At 39.7% G+C, this 14,540-nt stretch overlaps 1 protein-coding gene across 1 annotated transcript; it reads left to right on the top strand.

The window, feature by feature from the left end:
- Positions 1–2,216: 2,216 nt before the first annotated feature.
- LOC139153875 (testis-specific serine kinase substrate-like) lies at positions 2,217–14,422 on the top strand. The gene is given in 9 exon segments (XM_070728296.1): positions 2,217–2,383; positions 4,148–4,382; positions 6,130–6,225; positions 8,831–8,914; positions 10,215–10,413; positions 10,416–10,500; positions 10,591–10,773; positions 11,732–11,869; positions 14,265–14,422. Coding segments are annotated over 9 exon segments (1,329 nt in total). The 3' UTR covers positions 14,407–14,422.
- Positions 14,423–14,540: the final 118 nt, after the last annotated feature.

Genomic DNA, 14,540 nt, shown 5'->3' with positions numbered 1-14,540 from the left:
ATCCCTCAGACTGGCTGGGTGGGTGTGGTAGGTGGTCATGTGACTGGGTGGTCCTGGCTCAGTGGTCATGTGACTGGATGGGCCTGTCCAATTTAAGCAGTCCATTTTGCCTATTTAGCAGTCCATTAAACAATACACACAAATTAAACTTTAATGTATTATGTCCCTGGGGAGTGTCTTATTTACTTTTGTTTGCAATTATTTATTCTTATTTATTTATTTATTCATTCATTCAATTTTTATGCCGCCCTTCTCCTTAGACTCAGGGCGGCTTACAACATGTTAGCAATAGCACTTTTTAACAGAGCCAGCCTATTGCCCCCACAATCTGGGTCCTCATTTTACCCACTTCGGAAGGATGGAAGGCTGAGTCAACCTTGAGCCGGTGATGAGATTTGAACCGCTGACCTACAGATCTACAGTCAGCTTTAGTGGCCTGCAACACAGCGCTCTACCTGCTGCGCCACCCCGGCTCATCATTGCATGTTGCTCTTTTGGTTGACTTTTCTTTTTATTATCTCATTTCTTAAGTTGTTTGGGAGTCTAGTGGTCCACTTCAGGAAGCTCCATTTTGCAGCAACTCTTCTCAGCCTTGAGGAGCTTACAATCAACAAATAGACCACACCGGGGCGGACATTGCTTTCTCTTGTTTTGGGTGGGTGGGAGGCAAGGGATTCAGCCCAAGAGCTGGACCTGCAAAGGAGCAGATTTATGTCTACTTCATAACCTGGAAGCAGGCATCTCTCAGCAGTAGCCTCCCAAATACTCGGGATTTTTCCCTGGTCAAGTCCCCCAACCAGCAAGGGGTCCTTTTGCCTCAGAATAGACAAGAAGGAAAATGGATGCTTCTCCTCTGAGCTTGATTTCTCTGCCCCCTCCCCAACATCTCCCTTGCCAAGATAACATGTGTCATTCTGCTGAAACAGCAGCCGCCATGAGGCTCAGGAAAACCTCTTCTGACACAAGGGCCTCCTTTGCCTTCCTGGGCTGAGCTAGGCTACCAAGTATAATAGCCTTCCTGCCCCTCTTAATTGATGGGGGAAAGGAAAATTCAAAGTTGCCAGTTGGGCAGTCTTGGGGCTCATTTTGGAGAAATATTGTGGGCAATTTTTAGCTTTTCAGCTTACTCGGGGGCTATTTTGGGTGTTTTAAAACAGCTTTACACAGTGAACCGTATAGCAAACTGATGAATAATAACTGCAAAATGTATCCCAGGGCCATAGATGATGCCAGCACACTGAGTTGGTCAATTGGCCTTTTCCCAATTGGGAAGCAGCAAACAACACAAAAATCATATAGACAGATTATTTGTAAAGTATAAAAAAGACACTTTCATTTAAATACATTGGTTTGAAATTTCATATAAAACTTGAGTCTACATTTGTTTATTTTTATTTTATTTATTTTGTCCAATACACAATAATACAAATGAAGGTTATAGAGGATATAGTAGAGAAGAAATACGAGATATAGGAGAGACTATAGGACAGGAGACGGAAGGCACTCTAGTGCACTTATGTACATATACAGTAGCCAAGCCATAATGTATTTTTGGTTCAGGTTTATTGTGCTGTGTGAACCTCTCTTTGTGTGGGGTATGTATAATTGATTGTTTAACTATGATTTGTAGAAAATTTATATAGTCTAGTGTAGTCTAGTGAATCTAGACTGCTGGTTCCCAACGTGGAGCCCATGCCCCATAGGGGGGCAATTTCATTTTTAATGGGAGCAATTGGAACCTAGTTAATGGCCTTTTAGACTTCCTCGGTGTGAGTAGTTCACTTTTTGAATAATGGGGAGGGGGGGGGGAAGCCTCAGGATTTTAGAGATGCTTATATGGGTCATGGCCAAAAAAAAAGGTTGGGAACCACTGATGTAGACATTGCCTTCTTGGACAAGGTAAAAGTAATTCATTTTACAGTATATTTGTTCAGTTCAATCAATGCAATTATTTCAATGTAAGCATTACATCATTGCATGAGTTTTCTTTCCACTGAAGGCTACGTTAATGCTATAGAATGTTGGTGGTGCAAATTGTTGATGGAAGAATGGTGTCATATGATTGGCAGCCCCGTAGCAACCATTGTGAGGTCATGAGAGCAACTAGAAGATCCTTGCTCTACCTGGAGAGCCGGTTGGCTTGTAGATAGATATTTCCTGGCGTGGTACAGGCAAGAAAATCTGTGCTCATACCAGATATTGACTCCTAATCTATAATGGCCAACATTGTGGTGAAGACCATCTGGCAATCCAAGGAAATAAATGAGGCCGGAGACACACCAACAGATATTGAACGTCGGGCCCAGGGCAGCAAGGATCAGTTTGGAAAGACTACTACCATCAAGGGCTTTCCCAAAAAAAAGAAAGCCGTCTCTTTCCATGGGTGAGTGTCTGGGAAGGGAAATTTGGTGCAATAGTTATAGCAAGTAAAACCTGCAGGAAATAATAATAATAATAATAATAATAATAATAATAATAAATCATGTATTAGATTTGTATGCCGCTCCTCTCCGAAGACTCAGGAGATGCAGAGTAGCATTTCTGTTTTGATTATAGATTGTTTCCATATTCAATTCCAGATGGTGAAAGGCTACCAAAATATTTACTAACACACTGTGGGCGTGACTTATGCAGGATGCCCTGCATTATCTTTCAATGTCTTTCATAGCAAATTGGGTGCTCTGGGGTGGAGCTCCATTTTCGCTACCCCATTGCGTTCCCCCCCCCATCCCGTCAGTAGCCCACCTCTCGTTCCAGATATCTGAAAAGGCCTCTGGGAAGAGATTATGGACCTCCCCCCCTTTTGTCCTTAAATTCATGGAGAGCTGCTGCTATGAGATCTCAGCTTTGTTGGACTACAATTCCCAGAACGTATAGTATACATAAAGTGGCCAAGAATAATGAATGTTTGTAGTCCAACACTGGGCTAAGTCGATAATGAATCTATCCTATTTAATATTTAAATGAAACCACTGGGAAGGTCAATTCTTGGTTTGGAGTTCAACAATATCTTCCTGGTATCTAGTTTTGAACTGAACAGGACATGCATTTTCTCCCAGTGTGTGGAAGATAAGGGATTGAATGGAATGAAAGAAGGTGAAATTGAATCAAAGCAAGAGGGTGTTACTGCTTCTTCAGAAACAATTGAGTGCCTATATTGGGTTTAGAGAGGACTACATTCCTTGATAGAGCTAGCGTGAAAATGGAATCCCTGCTATTTGATTAGCAGGTGGATTTTTTTTAAACCAGAGAACACTTTGCACAATGTTGTCTGGTGTTTCTCTTGCATTTCTTGTGGGATGGAAGATCTAGGCAATAGTCATCCTTACAACATTCACTATCCCAATATGTTCTTCATTGGGCTGCTTTTGAAGATGTCCTAAAACTAGTTGGCGCTCATTGGCTGGGAGTGCAATCCATTTCAATAGGATTGGTTTCAATTGGTTAGCAATGCAGAACCACAATGGAGAAGAGTGGGGCATTTTGATCAATGCTGATTTTGATCTATGAGGGCTTTATGCTGCTTTATGAACCATCTTCTTGAAATAGGTACAGTGCATTTGGGAGGAGCTTTTTTGGATTCTCTCCCACTTCAAGTAATAATGGACATGACAGCCTTTTTGACAGTTAACCAATCATTTTGGAACAATCTGCCTCCTCTCCTCCCTGTTCAATTTTATTTTATTGGATAACGTGTTGACTTGCAGACAGGATATAAGTAATAGAATAAATAAGACTATATCCCTATCAATGTGTTGCAATTTGATTCCCAAAATTTTCAGAGCAATATTCCAGGATTTCAATTTAGTAATTCCTTAAATCGAGGATGATGAAGACCAACACACACATAAAAATATCATATTTGGGAGGGCTGAATTGAGATTTCATATTGTTTTGATACTTCACATATCAATATTTATTTGCTCATGAAAGGAGTTTAGAAAGTTTAGTAGTAGAAGATCATAAAACTAGCACCAGCCGAGGGTTGTCCTTAGTTTTCAAAAGAATATGTATCAATCAATATATTAGCCATTGAAGCATTGTAAGGCTCATTGCTATATTAACATAATACTGCAATCTCTCTGCCAAATATTATGCAGGAAAGAGCTGAATCTAAGGATAACACATGTCCTTTTCCCCCACCCAGAGTCGAGCCCCATTTTACCAGTGAAAGTCCCAATCTGAATTTGAAGCGTTCTTCTGCTTGCACGAATGTTTCTCTCCTGAATCTAACTGATGGGGAACGTGATGATTCCACCACGGAGAATGAATCGACAGATGACGGAGGCTTACCAGTGGGAGCAGGGGGCGAAAGACGGGACCCTCTATTTCCCATCAAGCCAGCATGGTCAGAAGATGAAGATGACACTTCTAGTCAGCAAGTGAGGAAATGAATCACAATCCCACATACTTGTTGCTGCTTTCCTAGATAATTAACTTGCCCTGGGTTAGTATTGTTATAATAATAGACAAGAAGAAAACATTAATGCCACTCCCATGAAAAAGTGACCTAAATAATACAATGGTTAGCCCACTAAGCTACCTGATGCCATAATACTTATATATATTTAAGATGCCATAAGATTGTCTCAAATGTGTTTTTTTCAGGTGGCAACTGGACTTTTTCATTTTTTTTTCTTTTGAAGATGCTTCGCTTCTCATGGAAAAAGCTTCTTCAGCTTTGACAGGATAGTGGGGAATGAAGGGAGTTATATTCCTTCGAAACAGCTGGTCATTTGCATCCCTATAGAGACACTTGAATTACTTGGGGATTTATCTGTGTCCTCTGGGTCTCTTGTATGGTGTTTCGGCACTACCCTGAGGAAAACAGATAAACCTCCCCCAGGTGGTCTTAACAACGTGCTAAAAGGATGCAAATGACAAACTGTCAAACCCAACATGCATAATATCAAATCTCCTCCCTAAAAAATTCAAGTCTTTTTTCATTGAACCCAAAAGAAAAGTTTCTGTTTTATTCTTATATTTACTTTAAGAATCTTCCGAATTAGAATGTGAATCCTACCCCAACATTTCTTTGCTTTATTACATGTCCACCATAAATGATAAAAAAAAAATCATTAACTATAAAATTATCAATTAACTGTAAAACCTTCTTTAATTTTTCTGGCAAAACTTCACCAAAAGGTTTATAATTGTTTAATAGTGAGATTGGTCTATAGTTCCCTGCAAAATATAATCTAAAATCAAGTAAACACAATCATCTTCCTTTTTCATCTTGTATCCCCTTACATTTAATTTGTAGTTTTTTCTGTGCTATATCTTTCTGACATTGTTTAATTAGAACATCAAATGTCAAAATGGGTGTTGTCTGGAATAAACATAATGTTCTAGGTAAAACCAGAAGATATGTGGCAAATCATTATCTCGCAGCCCAACCCATTTCAGAGAGCGCTTGTTATAAGGAAAACAGGAGCAGAAAAGAATATTGTGTACATTTGCCAATTTGAGTTACTTATAACAAAAGCAAATAAAAATATAAGAAGCAAATCATTCATCTTAATCACAGACATTTTCCCCAAGTCACAATTGTGTTTTCTCCCTTCTCAATATATTCTTAAATTTCTCTCCAAGCTTTCATGTAATTATCCTGAACTAAGATACAATTCATTTTTGCCATATTAATTAATTCTTGTGGTTTTTTTCTTGATTCCTCATTTGCTTTCTGTGCATGGCTTTTTAGAGTATGTCAATTTTTCTCACTTTCAATTTCCAAATAATAGGGGTGCTCAAAAGTTGTGACATGGCTTAGGAATTGTAAAGATATTTTGGTTGCTTTAATATCATTTAGATGTGCTTGATAAATAACTACATGAATATAAATTTTAATATGTTATTTGTTTTGTTTATATTGTTCCATATGTTTTCTTTGACCCTTAGCTGTAAAAGGTACATTGCAACAAGCAAGTTTCTAACTTCATGACTCCTGTGTCCCTCAATAATGTCACTAACTTCTTCTGTCACTTTCAGTAATGAATTTCATAGGCTCCTAAGATGACCTTCCCAGTTGACACCGAGACTGAAATAAATTATTGAAAAGCATGAAGAAGTCAGGAGTAAGTAGATGGTGATTTGATTGATCTGGTTGCTTCTTATATTCTCTCCCAACAGGAAATGAACAATAGTGGTCTTTTACGAGCCAAAGACTCCATTACCAGTCTCAAGGAGAGGACATCTAAGGTCAACCACCATCTTCAGAATCTACAGGTCTGCTGTTGTTGTTTTTTCTTCCATAGACTGCATAGCTGAACAGTTAGATTTCCACATTGACCATGTCTGTTTCTGTTTTAATAGGGATATAGAATGTATGTATATTTTTTAAGGCTCCCATTGCAAGAACGCTTCATTCTGACTTACTGGGCCAATTTGATGGACAAGGTGCTAAATTCTGTCCATCTTGTTGTAAAACCAGATTTGACTTTGTCTTCATTTTGTCTTGATGCCTTGGCTTTATTGCTATTGTTTATTTTTTAAAACAATATTTGTTATGTCCAGGGTTTTCCTGGTGGGAAAAGACCACTAGTTCATTGGTTAACCCTGCCTGGCAGCTAGCATATAAATAGCTGCCGGGCATGGCCTGTTCTTAATCTTGTTTGGATCTTGCCTGCTTGCTTCTTTGTTAATAAAGTTCTTCAATCCAGGCTGGCCTTGCCTCTCTCATTTAAGGATATAATAATATTGTTTGCAAATGCTCTACTTAACAATTGAAAAGCAATGGTAGATATACAGATCCTTAAGAAAATACATTCATAATTAGGCAGTATTTTGCCTAGAACCACTTAAATTGACGAAACAAATTGTGCAAGCATTTGAGTTCTTCAGTACTCTTAATCAGACAGAATTATACAAAACAACAACAACAACAACAGAAGTGTTGGTGGGGAAAGGTAGAGTTGGAATGAAGGGAAAGGTCTAAAAGTAGACTATTAAAGTTATCTACAAGATCAACATTTGCAAGTTTGTTTCAGTCAGATTATGTACAATTCTCATTTTAGTTTTAGTGATATTGCTATCACTTGGGCTTATTGGTTTGGGATTTTATATACAGTATATGTCTTGGTTCAAATAGTTGCAGGAGGCTGTCACAGCTGGAAACGAAGCTCTGGAGCCTGTTTCCACTGGCAAAGTTCTCAGGCCACCCCAGGTGCTCCCAACAAAAGTGACATTGAGCTGGCAGTGCCTCCTACCACCCCCCCCCATGTCCCCCAGAGGTCAAACACAACCCTGATGTGTCCTAGAAACCAGGGGAATGGATTCTAATCCTGACCAATGCATAAAGAAAGCTGGCCATCATTCTCTCTCAGCCCTATGAATTAGGCCAGTGATGGCGAACCTATGACATGGGTGCCACAGGTGTCACACGGAGCCATATCTGCTGGCATGCGAGCCATTGCCCTAGCTCAGCTCCAACATGCATGCGTATGCTGTCCATCTGATTTTTTACTTGCACGGAGGCTCTGCGAGGGCGATTTAGGCTTCCAGGGAGCCTCCTGGGGATGGGGGAGGACGTTTTTACCCTCCCCCTGTTGTGATTCCGTCTGAGGCCCCTCAGGGAACGGCTGATCCTCTGCCGGCTTCCTGCTCAGAGGGGGAGGATGAGGAACAGGCGGTTCAGGCAGACGGGGAGGAGGAATCTCAGGCTGAGGGAGAGGGAGGACAGCCAGAGTCCCCCGAGAGGGAGCTCTCCCCAGCAAGCAGCCTGGATTCCTTAGATGAAAATGCACAAGCAATCATCGATCTCCGGCAGAGAAGAGCAACACAACGAAGGGGACAATTAGCCAGGTACTTTCAGCACTAAAGAGGCAACAGCTGGGTTTGGGTGTGGTGCTCTCTGGAAAGGCTGAAAAGGCAGACCCACCCTTCCTGGCTTGTGGAGTATTATCTTTGGGAGTCCTGGGACCTGGCTGTGATCTTTGGCGTCTTGGAATTCTGGTTTGTGACTACTGAAACCTTGGGGGGGAAAAGGTGTGGGTCTTATTTTCTACAGTGGTGGGTGTGCCAGCAAGAAGTCTGCTGTATTGTCTGGCCATCAGGACTCTGCTGTGAAGTCTCATAGCCTGCCTGTTGGGAAGAACAGGTTTTTCTCTGTGTTTATTTTTCAAACTATAAAGTGCTTTTGCTTTTACCAGCGTGTCTGGCTGCTTTTTCCAGTTGGTGTTGACGTCTGGGGGCACCCAGACAGAACACCCCCAGCCCCAGGAAAGCCTTTGAAAGCCTGGAGAGGGTGAAACATGAGCCTACTGGGTCCGCCAGAAGTTGGGAAACAGGTTATTTCTGGCCTCTGGGGGGCAGGGGAAGCTATTTTCGCCCTTCCCAGGCATTGAATTACGAGTGTGTGCACCCATGCATGTGTGATAGCACACAGCCACACTCTTTTAGGACTAGGACTGAACTAGGCAGTGGCAAACCACATTTCCAATTTAAGGCAATTAAAATCACCGTTCATTTTTTTTGCCTTTTCCCCCCCTGTATGTTTTTTTTGTTCAGATTGTTTTTATAGATAGAAACTTAATAAAGATTATTTTAAATAAATAAACAAATAAACAAACAAACGAATGAACGAATGAATGAATAAATAAATAAAACCAGCCTTAGAATATCAAGTAGCATAACTATAAACCACCCACTTCTTTCCCATCACACTACAAAAAGAAATGACTGTTTTTTCAACTTTTTCCCAGCTTCCCCCTCTTGAAAAGACTTTTAAAAAAGAAAAAGAAACAGAGCACTGGTTGCAAATCCACATTAGCTGATTCCATTTGTTTGCTTCTTGGTTTCAAAGTTTCTTCTTGTTCCCTAAAATCTCTTATAGGAAAGTTGTCGAAAGGTGACAAAATCCGTGGAGGACGCTGAAATTAAGACCAGCGTGCTGGAAGAAAATTCAGCCCTCTTGGAGGTGAGGGAGAAGATTTGAGACTTGCAGGAATATGGGGTGGTATCAACAGTACAAGTAATTCACAGGTATTTGGAAAGGTAACAAAGCTGCTGTGAGCTAACAGTTGTCAGAAAGTAAGATTAGAAGCAGAATCTCTTATCTTGGGTGCCTGCACATAAGGAAGCAAAATTGGTTTCCTCTGCAACTCAAGTTTCTAGATCTTTTGGTAGCTAAAATAGAAACAAAAGCAATTTTCTATGGAGATTTTCAAATCAGAATACTGGGTTGGCTTGGTCATCCGACCAGCTTTCTGCTCTTTATCACCTCTCCCTCTTTCCCTTTTAAATGTTTTCCTCTTTTCATCTTTATCAAGGGATTCTTTTCAGATATTAAAAAAATATGGACCATTTAGCAAAAGGCAGCCATTGTTGCACAGGGATTAAAGAAAGATTATAGTTGAGTTCCACTGGTAATTGTAGGAATTTATTCCTTGTCAGGCTGGCCAACTGCACAAGATAATTGTTTTAGGGAAAATTTGGTGAATGTACACGAGAAAAATAAGCTCCTTCAATCATGCTTGATGCCTCATGGCATCATGTTTTTGGAACAATATGAAGGTGCTTCATTGTTAGCTTTTCTGGTATTTTCTTTTTAAATTCTTTCTCACCAGCATTGTTGAGCTTTGGATTGAAATTGAATGAAAAGATGCTTTAATCTAATCCCACTCTTACCTGTAGAAGCTCATTTTGCCAAATCTCTCCTTCTCTACAACTCAGGCTATGTTCACAGAGGTTAGGATCTGGTTTGTCAAAAAATTAGAGCTAAATTTGCTAGTTGGAGTTTCTGGGGTAGAATTTTAACAAATCATTATTTATTGTCCTAAGAATTCCTGATGGGCTGTGCACTACAGGTTTGACTCTCTGTATCTGTCAAAATTAGTCAAGTTGCTTTTTCTCTCTAGATTCTTAGATGAAAAGTGCAATGGTGATAAAACGATTTTGCAAACTCAGTGTTGACTTCTTGCGAAATTTCTGGCATAGGATCTTTCCTTCTTTGAATGCCGCAACTGCTTCAGCTGTTTGCCCCTTTATTTACCATCTTAATAAATTGAAAAAAATGGGATCATTCCACCGAAAAAACTACACCAATGGTTTTTTTTGTGTGTGGATGCACTGTACTTTCCTCCAAATCTGTTGGATTACAACAACTAGCTTTTCTAGCTAACCAGCTAGACTGATTGGGAATTATGAGTGTTCTAATAATTATACTCAATACCAAATTAATGTTATTGTTTCCCTATCACTTCCCCCGCTCTCTTTAGGAGAAACTGCGTAATTTGCAGCAACAAGTTCAAGTAGAAGACTTTCGTTGGTAAGATCTCATAGCAGTTGCTGGAACAGGGATGGCAAGTGGGGTCTCCAAAGAAATTTTGGACTTAATAGGCAGAATAGTAGCACTATCCTCAACATTAGCCATCTATGAAGATAGTGATGCTCTTTGGTTGGCATCGATCAATAGCCTAGGACGGGAAGTGGGCAATTGCGAGCAGGTGTCGGGGATAAGATAGACATAGTTGAAAAGCCAAGCATGGCATCCACCTTGGCTTGGCTTACTCTCTGATGGGAGAGATCAGGTACTGTGATGTGGGAGTGGAAGAGCCTTTGCTTTGCCAGAAGCACCAACCCATCAACCTGGTCTCTTTCCATCACTCCTCATTCTAGGAAATGCATGCTGGACCTGGCCCAGAAGGAGGCATTGCGGCTGCTGGCCCAAGTGGGGGTGCGCTTGGAGGGAGTTCTTCCCCAGAGGGAAAGGACACAGGTGGAACAAGGCCAGGAGCTCAGGATGCTGCGGGAGGAACTGGATGAAGTCTCTACCACGTATGTGCCTCTCCATGATTAAACAGGCTTCCCTTTCTCTCCTGCAAGGAGCCTTCTTTTTTCCCAGCAAAGAAAAGGCCAGAGATGAAGTAAACACAACCCATTATTTATTGTATCCTAGAGTAAAATACAGTGAGAGGTTCAATTAGATAACTTTTGCTAATGTTCTTCGTGGTGGGGTTTGCTCCCTATTTTCTTATAATATTTATTTTATTTATTTTATTTTATTAGATTTATAGGCCTCCCTTCTTCTCCCCATGGACTCATATAACTTTTTCCTCCTAAAGTTTTGTTTTGCCTACAACTTCCACAATCATCATTTTGCATTAAGAATTATAATTATTTGTAGCTCTGTAATCCAGCAGGGAAGATTAGTAGATTACCAATTATGGTCTTGTTTCTTGGAACATGTCCTGACTGCTATAATTTTCCTTTTAAAAAGTGGAGTTTTCTAGTGTTTATGAATTTTCCAAGAGCAAGTTTCATGAATGTGCCTATGGTCTATTGGTCGTTTTCTTCAGCAGGGTTTCTTGCACATTAATATATATACCTACCAAATTCTTTGCTTAAAAAATGCAAGGGGGTACAAAAATTCAGATTCAGAATAAAAGAGGGTGAGTCATCTAGTATATAAAGAGCTACAATTTTTGAAAATATTCCTTATTGAGGCCCCCTCCCCCAATGTCCTAGTTTAATGAAGAATAAGAGTATAAAATGCAGGAGAACAGGGAGTCTGTAGAATCTCCTGGAACACAAATGTCCCCAAACCAAAAAGTCACCATTCTTCTGCCATGTAAGAATGATGTAAAATGAGTGCTCTCCAATATCAAGACCTGATCCAGAGATATGAAAGTCTATCAGTCTATGTAGCAGGCAAAGTTACATTCCTCGGAATTGTTACAGGGCTATGAACTTAGAAATTTGCCCTTTTACTTACAGCTGCTTTCTTCTCTGCTAGGGCAAAACGGACTTCAGTGTCTCTCACTCAGCTTCGGACAGACCTAGATGGACTCCTGGAAGACATATCCCGACATCTTGTAACACTGAAGAATATGGAAGCATCCAACCGACTTCCTAATTGTGCTAGATGTTCCAGGTACCTTGTTAAACTCTGGGTCAGAATTGAAGAATACAGTCCAACTTGTTAATGAGAATCAGAAGGCTAGACTAAGGAAGGATATGGAGATTTGGACAAAATTGAGTTTGATTTCCCTGATTTCACACAGGTCAGTTTCATAAAGCCTCTAAGTAATGTTTTGTTTAATCACAATTTACAGTATTAAACAAAGCATTACAAGTAGTCCTCAACTTATGAAGGTAACTTAAACTGGTATTATGGCTGCAAGTTATGGTGAGTCATTGGCGACTGCAATAATTTTATCTTTTTTGCAGAGGTCCTTAAAGAAATGCTATGGTAATTAAGTGAAACTGTAGTTAGTAAATGAATCCTTTTTATTCAATTGGGTTGTTGGGTTTTTTTTGCTAGTAGCCAGATATAAATGCCAGAAATCATCAAAAAACGTGAAAAATTTAGAGCAAACAACTCTAAATGTGAGCGATCTCATTGTTAAATGAAGACTCCCCATATTGGCTACATTCACACATTAAGCTATAAATCATAGTTCGGCCTGGATTGCTGGTTGAATTTGCCAACTTGCTGGTGGACTGCAGGAAATCTTCCAATGACTTTCTTATCCAAGGAAGGGATGTGCCAGAGATTGTTGATGACAGAAGAAATTATTAAAAAGTAGAAACATGGCCTTTTTTAAATTCAAAAATATATATAGTACATTCTGGATAGTTTTTGGTATGTGGGACTTACGGTTTATAATTTCCAAGGATCACACAAGCTAAGATAAGATGAAATATAGAATATTATGTCTTAGCATTATTGATTATATCAATGTAATGGCTTCCCATTTGGCACATGGATCCAGCAGTATACATTGATAGAAAACAATGTGCAATAAATCCCCAATATTAAAACAGATATTAAAAAATATGCTGCAACATTCTACCTGTCAATGACTATTTCAGCTTCAATCGCAACAACACAAGAGCATGCAACAGATTCAAACTTAATATTAACCGCTCCAAACTTGACTGTAAAAAATATGACTTCAGCAACCGAGTTGTCGAAGCGTGGAACTCATTACCTGACTCAGTCGTGTCAACTCCTAACCCCCAACATTTTTCCCTTAGACTATCCACGATTGACCTCTCCAGGTTCCTTAGAGGTCAGTAAGGGGCGTGCATAAGTGCACCAGTGTGCCTTCCATCCCCTGTCCAATTGTCTCTCCTTATCTCATTTATCTTTTCTTCCTTTCAAATATGTTCACCTATACTTTTATATATTTTCTTCTATTCTTTTCTTTACTTATATTATTACATATCTTTCTCTTCAATGTGTATTATGTATTGGACAAAATAAACAAACAAACAAACAAACAAACAAATAAATAGAATAAAACATTCTCAAAGTAGCTTCATGTAATCAAAACCAGTCCACAAACAGTCCAATGGCACAAAAATCTTTGCTCATCCTGTGTTTGGGGGGAAAGCCAAATCTTGACAACTTTAAGTTGTGTGGATTTCAGAATCCTGAGCCAATTCCGAATTATCAAGCCAAGTATGAGTTGAAATCCATCCAGCTTAAAGTTGTCAAAGTTGAGAAATGCTCCTATCAGATGGCCATGATGTATCAAGACAACTACAAACATTAAGGTTTTCCTATCAAAGATTATCCAAACTTTTTGCTTAGTCTATGAACATTATGTCAGCTAGAAATGCTGACTTTATATTATAGATTTCCTTTGACAGGCTAGCCAGTAATTGGAGTTTTCCAGTTCACGTAACGAAAGGTTCAGTATTACAGAAGCAAGTGAATTGACTACTCACATGAATAATCAATTGGCTGCTATTGGAAATGTAGTTTTCTACAAAATCCAGTCTCTGGCATTGGCTTTAGATTCCTGAGAACATGTTTTTTTTTCTTTTTCTTTTTAAAATTCAAGTTGCTAAAACTCATGAAATTGGGATGCATATTTAGAAGAATCAAAAAGAGTTGGGTTTTAAAATGGATGCTTTTAAAAACTCTCTTTCCACCTTAGATGTTCCATACATAAATTGCCCACCTCATCTCTTTTCTTCTAATGATATTTTGAAATCCCTGGAAAAAGTGGAATGTGTCCTAAAACAATACTAAATTAGACCGGTGCTTTTTTGTCATATTTATGTTAAAGAAGCTCACTTCCAGAGATATTTTATATTTATCTATTTATTGGACTTGTATGCCGCTTCTTTCCATGGACTCGGGGCGTTGTGTTATTTTCAGTGCAGCAAATTGACATTCCATGGAGGGAGTTTCCTTGATGCTGTACCTGGGCTATTTCTCTCTCTTTCAAGACTTAAACCTATCAAATTTTCTGCATTGACTGTGTAAATGGCATCCCTTCTTTTCTTCTTTTCCACCTCCTGGTTCCCACCCACAGCTACAGCATTGTGAATACAGAGGTGCTGCGAAAGATGTTTGAACATGCGATGGCACCCATTTTGGAGGAGCTGAAGCAGCGGACCCAATCAGAAGGCATATGCCCCAACTGCCAGCGTTTGCAGAAGATGATGACACAGTGAGGCACAGAGTAGACTAACCCCAGACCCTCCTGACCCCAATAAAATGTTTCTAGAGTGCAGTTTTTCTGGAGCATTTTTCTGATCCTACGTTGATGCAGGCCAGGGAAGTCTGCAGACAGGTCAACCTTGGCTAC

Source organism: Erythrolamprus reginae, chromosome Z (genome assembly GCF_031021105.1).
Source record: "Erythrolamprus reginae isolate rEryReg1 chromosome Z, rEryReg1.hap1, whole genome shotgun sequence".
In the NCBI taxonomy this organism is placed as follows: domain Eukaryota; kingdom Metazoa; phylum Chordata; class Lepidosauria; order Squamata; family Dipsadidae; genus Erythrolamprus; species Erythrolamprus reginae.
The sequence above is the reverse complement of the archived record's forward strand: the minus strand, read 5'-3'. Positions and strand labels throughout refer to the sequence as shown.